This window comes from Ruditapes philippinarum, unplaced genomic scaffold (assembly GCF_026571515.1).
Source record: "Ruditapes philippinarum isolate M1 unplaced genomic scaffold, ASM2657151v2 ctg100_1_1_1_1, whole genome shotgun sequence".
NCBI classification, from domain to species: Eukaryota; Metazoa; Mollusca; class Bivalvia; order Venerida; family Veneridae; genus Ruditapes; species Ruditapes philippinarum.
In genome coordinates, this window is record NW_026860686.1 from 286,772 (window position 1) to 295,202 (window position 8,431).

The following is an 8,431-nucleotide window of genomic DNA, read 5'->3' on the forward strand; positions in this document are numbered from 1 at the left end:
ATTTAGTTTTGACGCCATGCGTTTTTACATCACGTTTTAACGTCAACCCTTTCACCTATTAATGCTGTTATCCAATTATTATTAAGTGTAATTGATTATAGATATACGGCAACGTCAAAGTGCTCCTTTAATCGCTCATTGGTTGTCTTGTCAGCTATTTTCGTTTTTAGTATGTCCAAATAAAATTCCATTTTCCGTAAGTAATTTAATTTATCCTCTCTTTACATTTGTACAAATGTATATTTCTTAGTGATTGATTTTCAACACTTTTTTTTAGACAAATCGAGTCTCAATACTTTACGGACATCCTTCATACAAAAAAACCCGCATGCGAGGCAATTACTAAATCAATAGAATAACAATAATTGAAATCGTCCATTTGCATTTGATTAAAGAATACAAAAGCAGTCGGAATTTGGCTTCCGGTTTTAGTAACAAAATATTATAATATATGTGACAGAAAATATAAGATGTTTATTTTTATATCTTTTCTAACTTTATACGCAATAATTTGACAATTGTCTTTAAATCATCGACCAAACAAATTTTTCAAAATCAAAACATTAACACATAAAAAATCCCTTTACTGCCTACTTTTTTTAAAATAAGAGCCCGTTTTTAAACCAAGGTCTCTAGAAATTCCGATTTAAAATAAATTTTTTAATTCCCTTAAACTAAACCCCTGCCATTTCTCCAGTATCTAAATGAATAACAAAATACTCGCTGAACATAATAGTTTTGAAATGATATTTCTTTCATTATACAAAGCAAAATAATTTGCTTATAAATCTTAGACACAAAAGACAGATGGAAAAAAGAAGATCTTAATGTGGTCAGTTTTTGTTATCAAATACATCATCCCCAGTTTCCAGTACTAGCTCAGCATTCTGGAGAGAAATATATCGTAAATTAACGCGGCATTTTTTTTTAGGGAAAAGCAAATACCAGTTCATTTATTTTGTTTCTTGTATTCAGTGTCAACCTCTCATCTTATGTTTAGTCTGTTGTACTGTTTTTGGTAAGATACACTTATTTAGTTGTGCTTTTACTCGTGTGTTGCAGGCTAGTTTTATTTACAAAATACATAATATATTATTATTATTATTATATATATTATTAACTATGTTAAGGGAATGTTTGCCGATATGCATTTAACTTTTATATTCTGCCGCTTTACTGGTTGGGCACCATTTCGTAAGGAGAGAAGTTACATCAGCAAAGTATAAAAATTTGACCAAAAAATACGTTGAAAGAGATCCATCACTCAAAACATCAGCTGCTATGTATAAAGCTTAATTACCATTTTTTCACGAAGTCGGCACTGAAAAAAAAACAAGTTTGTTGTGACCTTTAGCTTGCTGAAGCTGTGTAATAGATTTGCTAAACAAGTCCATTTGGAAATGGAATTTCAATATCATAGTGCAGGAAAAAGAAAATGGTCATAGCTGGTCAGACTGTTCGGCCGTGCAAGCTGGCCTGGCTCTGTACTGGTGACCACGGCTGGTCACTTTCGGTTCCACCAGAGTGAACGTTAATAGAAAGTCCTTACCCATATATACAATCATTTTAAACGTTTTGAATAACAAAAAACATTAAAGGCAATGACATTGCAAATTGTGTTTGTATTAGTGCAAAGACATTTTCTACTATGTTTTCCCTTGAATAACTTAATTACTTGTATTAATTATTTCTTTTATCGAATAACAATATGTTTTGTTATTTTCCTTATAATTAAGGGATGGCAGTGTAAAAAATCAAAGTATTCTCATATATATTTTTGTAAATGGAAAGTGTCTATTTGCCCAATTAATTGTGTACATATGTCTAATTAAGAATGATGATAAAGCAAATATGCTGTATTAAGACACATCGTTAAACTAAATTACTAGTAATATATTATCATTTTCTTTTAATTAAGACATATCATTGCCATACTTTCGATGCCATTGGTTATCCTGTTATTGACTTTGTTGTTTTTAGTTGTTTTTTTAAGCGACGGACAATAAAGTCTTCACCCATTGCTGTACTGGTGGGATGCCATTAAATGTTACCTCAGGTTGTGTATGAGGTTTTACAGTTTCAAGTTTTGTTGTTGATTTGTTTGTTGTTGTCTTTTTTCCAATTATTTTTTTTTTTTTGCAATTGGCCTTCATCGGTAGGATACCAAGAATTTTTTTCCACTTCCTCTTAGAAAACTATATAAACTTTGCTGTCACCTTGATACTTTAATTAGAGTGACTAGGCCAAACCTTAATAAATGGTTAATAATGTCTAAATTAAAAAAGAACAGTTAAAAATCCATGAATATGAAGGACATTTCAAAACGAACTGTTTTAAAAACAATTTATATTTTTATTCATTAACGTGGTAAAACAAAATATTAAAATCATGAAGTTAAATTTTTGCATTATATCTATAGAGTGTTGGGTGATGTCCCTCAGCAAGTGTGTAATATGTCTGTCCGTCTAAACTAAATGCAACCGCTTCTCCATGCTTCTCATGTACATACGGTAGGTTTACAGGACTACCAGACAGTACAACTGAAACAAACAATTTGTACATTTTTTATTCTGTGTCGGAAAATAACTGACTACAGAAAATAAATTCGTCTTACAAATATTGAAATCAAAACATTCATAATGATACTTTTAAGGTTAGAAAGGTGCAAACATAAATTCGGTTTGTCTTAAAATTAAAACAAAAAATCGACCATCCAATCTAATGCTATAAATAACTAAATAATCAGATGATCATCAAAATGCTACTTCACACGCATTGCTTCAACTGTTTTATAAGCAGTTGAAGCAATGCATGTGAAGTATATGAAACGGTTTTAAACAGGCCGTTTGATTGAACTAAATTGTGGAAAAAATATACACAAACAGTTGATTTTTCTTCTCAATTTTACCTTCAAAATCCTTGCTCCCGTTTGTATTGTAATGTAAAACATAATTCCTGACTTTAATGAGAACTTCTTGACCGTCAGGTGATATATCACCTCCGAGTGGATCATTGTGGGTTGTAGTTACATCAAGTCGGTGGCTTGAATTAAGTTGAATAGGTGAGTTTGAACCCCATCCTGAACCCGGAATGTGTGCAATTAAACCCTTGCCACCATGTACCTTGGAAACAATATATAGTTCTGCTTCCGGTGTTACCATAAGAGTTTCTGCGTTTATCTCACCCCAGCTAAATTAGAGGTAAAATTAGTTAGTATAATTACAGACAAAGCACACAGACTATATACGATGTCCAATATCACAGAGATTATCATGTCCTTTCATACCTGTTTTTTTTTCCAGAATTATTGCACTTTACTAAATTCTCAAAAGAAACATGAAGTAATATTTTCAAACAATTTCTTTTAATCAAATTTAAATGCTGAAAATTATAAAAAATAAAAGCATCTTCTGTAAAAATATGTGATATTTTCAAACCATTTCACAGCATGATTACATGATGGAATTTTTGTTTTACGTCCTGTAAGTATATCAGGTCGAAAAACTACACAAAAATGGTCGTCGTAAATTGGCATCCCTTAAAAATCATATACCAAGAATCATGGAACAAATATTCGGAGAAGATGCGCAAGTGACAGTGACATTAAGCTAGGTCTTTAGCTTTTCTCTCCGGCATATTACCGCTGCTGGTTAATTTTAGTGGAAGCAAATATGATTTGCTCCCGCTGAATACCACGTAATGTAAGCAATGTTGGTCAAAATTTCTTAACAATTATTGTATCGTAGATTAGACATGACGTAGTTTTCTTAACCTAGTACTAGTGCTGAAACATGTTTTCAATACTTGAGCAAATTGGCAAAGGTTCTATTTAAATATTGGCAACTTCACAATGTTGGAGACCAGTAACTGGCTTAAAATTTACAATTTTGCGAAAGGTTTTGTGCTGAATATTATTATATTCTATATATACATGACCCTACGTTCAAATATTTTCCTCCAACATGAGGAAATGTCATCGTTAAGGACTTTTGCGAGATTTTGCAACAAGAGATAAAAACATATTATCTTAATATAGCGTCAAAGTAAAGCTATGCCAAGCAATTCCTTGTTCAGTGACCGTGCATGCATATAACTAGTATTTAACACTCGATTGCGGAAAATAAAGAAAAAGCATCAGAAAAAAATGACAAATTGACTAATTCTCAAGGCCTTATCCAATGTGACTAATTCCTTCTCCATAACTAAATTTCTCTGGATTTTTTTTGTAAATGCTATTGATCTCGAAAAGCTCGCGGAGTGAGCGAATGATCTGAAATATTGCACACAAATTATTTGCCCCGACCTTTATCAAATGGTACATAAATCTCGAAGGACCCTTAATGTCAAAATTCAGTGGAGTCCCTTTGGCAAGAGAACTGCCTTGATGAAACTCTCATTTTCTTTTTTAAAGATCATCGTTATTAAGGCTCATACCTATAATGGAGCTCCGCCTCCACTGACACGTGTGTTAGAGTATTAAGCACTGCTGGTTCTTGTACTCGGTAAATTGTCGTGGCTGACCCATGACCACCTGCGTCTCCTATATCACCTGCAAGAAGCAAGTTATTAAAGTAGAAGTATATATTCATTTGATTTGACGAGACACAAAGTTGTTTTTATAGGAAAATACTCATCAAGACTTAACATTTGCAAATGTTCTAACTACCATTAATAATAACAATTAAAAATGCAACACAGATGACATTGGACATAATTTAACGTTATATTAAGTCCCAGCTAAATCATATATATAAAATAGCTGGCTACTTTTCATTTAGAATATTTCGAAATACTAGTAGTAAAATGATTTCTCTTGTAGATTCATTAACCAAAAAAGAAAGTAATAAAGAAAGTTGGGAAATATTTGGTTATAAAACAATAAAATTCCCTATGCAAAGATTGTTTAGTCACAAATATTACAATATTACAATTGATAAAAGTTTATGAATATAGATCAGATTATACCTATACAATTCTTTCAGCTTATTAACATTGCCAACTCAATAATTGGACGCTTTTCATGCTGTTCTTAATATGCCTGTGACGTAAACAACTTGCTATAAAATAAGTCATGTCTGATGCTAAACTTCATTTAATGTAAAAGAAAAATAAGAGTTACCAATATATAAACAATTATCAGACGTATGTCCAAAACATTTTCCACAAGCAATATCTTCCCAGTCTGTATTTGTTGCGCCATCTATAACTAATACTGCAATTACCTAGAGAAATAAGAATAGTATAGACTTTTTTTTAATGTTACATAATTTATTATGTTATTCTAGAATTTACTATGTTAGACTTACATCTTATATATTTATTATCTGTCCCTACCGCTGTAAAGTGATTCATTTGCAACTACAGCATATGTGAATGGGAACTTGATAAATGTATTTTTGGAAGAAAATATTGTGTCGTGTTTAAAAAAAAAATGTTGAAATATCGGTTCTTATATAATGCAACATTTTAGGTTATGCGCAGATAGTAGGGTGTCTCTCAAACAATACCTGGGCTGTAGCACTGTCTATTGCAAATATTCTGTTTTGTCCACCTTTATCATTGTGTGTATATAAAATACCCGGAAATTGTCTGCTGGCACACAACCCGGAAGCCTCATCAAGGTCAGTGTTTGCAACTGTTCCAATTGATATACCTTGAGAAACTGTAATATATAAAGTCGTCTGCTTGTTGAATATCAAGTTATTTACAAGACATTTTAATTGCCGCCATATGGTTGAGATGTTATATGTCTGAAGATTGTCTTGAGTTTAATTTTGAGTTTATTTTCTGCACCAACGTTTGGGGAGTTTCTGTTTGCTTTGATTCATTATCGAGAAAAGTTCATTGAGTCTGTGTCAATTGAAATTAGTATTCTTAGTATAACTTCTATTATATCTAACTGTTTATGTCTGCGTTATACGAGTTCATGTCTGTTTCTAGGTAACATTTGGGCAATAACACCTGAGTAACCTTTGGGCAAGATAAATGATATACTGTTTGGTCCATTCTTAATAATGCATAATTATGTTTTGTATGATATAGGATTTTAATTTGATTAGGTTATCACTACGTGAACAGGATAAAACTAAATAAACCATTGAATTGTTGTTAAATAAAAATATTTCTAGCATCACTGAATCCGGGATATGTTTATAAAATAAATAACTGGATAAATAAATAATTTAAGTAATATAAAATAAAAAGAATAAATTAGTTATTATTTTTTTTTTTTAAATTTTGATTGATTTATTGATTGATTGATTGATTGATTGATTGATTGATTGATTGGTTGGTTGATTGATTGATTGATTGATTTATGCAGTAAAATACTTTTATATTCATATTAATCTGAAAGAATATATCAAAATAGTAACAAGACATACATTCACAGGCTTTAAATAGTCATCGGTATTAATAATCATATAAAAATTGTTATTAGAAGATATTCACTTTTCACTTTGTTAACTATATTGACAAATTTACTTTTGACTAATGCCGATATTATTTGATATGTTTTTGTATCAAACATTTGACTATAACAGTGTTCGAAATTAGCAGTAGTCCTATAGCCCCTGACTACTAAATTTCTTCTCATGCTACCAACTTTTCACAGTAACAAGCCCGACCAGGCTACTGTATTTTCAGAGGCAATATATAAACAACTGTTTTGAACAAATGAATCGTGCTAGTGAAATGTCTTTTGGGCTAGTGAATATTCCAATCTAGTAGTCCGACCAGCCTAGTGTATTGAAATCTGAATTTCTTACACTGCTATAATCTATAATGGTTTTGTCAACTGTGTACCGGGTTATTTGTGTAAGAATTTTCTTTTTAATTATACTAAAAAAGTCCAGTAAATTCTTAACAAAATACTTCAGAAAATGGGAAAAGCATAAAACTTTTTGGCACAGATGTCAATAAAGACAAAAGAATCATTTTGACGTAAATCAAAAAAGAGAAAAGTTCCGATCACTGACCCCTGCGGGACGCCAGCATTTACGAATTTTGTATTAGAAAAAGAACCAAAATTAACTTTTTGATTTATCGATAAAAAGAAGACAAAGATTCTTTTTCGATACATATTCTATTTCTACATTTCAATATTTGTTATACAGTTCAATATTTAGGTAAATGACAGAAAACTTTGACAAAGTGACATTTTGTCACGATAATTTATTTTCGAACAACGTCCAGCTAAAAATGGACTTTATCGTAAACTAAATCACGACATGACCGGCTTGTGATTTAAATTTAGTGACCTACTATGTCATAAAAATCTCGGTCAAGCTGGCAGATAATTAACCTAAAACTTTATCCTTCCAGTGAGAGTTGTATGATTTCTGTTGAAATATTTAATGTTTTGTTTATTGGCAATCCTAATAATACGACTTGAAATGTTTCATTGTACATATAAATGTAAAACATGTTTTAAATGAATTTATCTGTATAAATCGGACTTTTTCAAAAGTTTTGTTATTAACAATTTATAAATGACGAAAGCATCTAAGTTAACTGTCCAGACATTAAACATTACAAATGTGACACGCAATCCATTCTAACAAATTCATTTTACTAAAAAATAAGAAAAAAAAGAAAAATATTCGTGATGAATGGTAGAATATTTTCATTTGTTCGCCGTCTAGAAGGTTCTATAACATGACGAATCTGCGGATGTTTCTAAATTCAAAAGTTTACTATTTCATATTAAATGTTAGAATTTTGTTTAACCCGGTGCTATGAGCTTGGACGGTGGCTTGCACTTTCCTGTAAGTCCATGAACAGGCTCAAACCGAGCCGCAACATTTCATTTTTGTCGTATTTTGGCGTTCTTTAGGGATTTTTTTTATTTCTCTAATTATTCTTTTTAATGCATAGGCTTGAAAAGTTATCAGAAAAAAATATTCAATAAAAGCAATAATATATATTTTCAAAACAATAATAATAATAAGAAAAATTGCACAGCTTCTATGAATCCAGCAACATTTCATGTGAACTGTTTTAATCACATTATTACCAAAGATTTAAATTACCAAAGATTTAAATTACCAAAGATTTAAAAGGAAAATGATAAATCCTTATACAGCTAAGTGAAAGATCTGTTAAAAAATAAAATATATGTGCCTATTTTGATAAAATTGTAAGCAAATGTTTTATTAAAAATTTTTTTTATATATTTTACATTTGTATTAGTTTTACCATAAAAACAAACCAAACAAAATTACCTTGTAACAGGAGTCTTTTCTCCACAGAGCTTGTATAAACGGTGTTAAATATATGTAGTAACAACAGAAAGTTGGCAAACAACATTTTGTCTATTAATTATGTCTTCTATGATGCGACACGCAACTAGGAACTGCGACAAGAAGAAAATAAAGGCGCGATTTAGGTCCTGCTTACACTCATGCTAATCACGTGTTTTGGCGTCCTTGAA

General features: G+C 30.8%; 1 protein-coding gene across 1 annotated transcript; it reads right to left on the reverse strand.

Annotated features, from left to right (window-relative positions):
- Positions 1-2,331: 2,331 nt before the first annotated feature.
- On the reverse strand, positions 2,332-8,431 carry LOC132713071 (uncharacterized). Its single transcript, XM_060695535.1, has 6 exons — positions 8,223-8,431; positions 5,508-5,662; positions 5,120-5,222; positions 4,435-4,549; positions 2,909-3,189; positions 2,332-2,540 (listed from the first exon to the last, which is right to left on the reverse strand). The coding sequence occupies exons 1-6, from the start codon at positions 8,305-8,307 to the stop codon at positions 2,395-2,397; spliced, it is 885 nt and encodes a 294-aa protein (XP_060551518.1). The 5' UTR covers positions 8,308-8,431; the 3' UTR covers positions 2,332-2,394.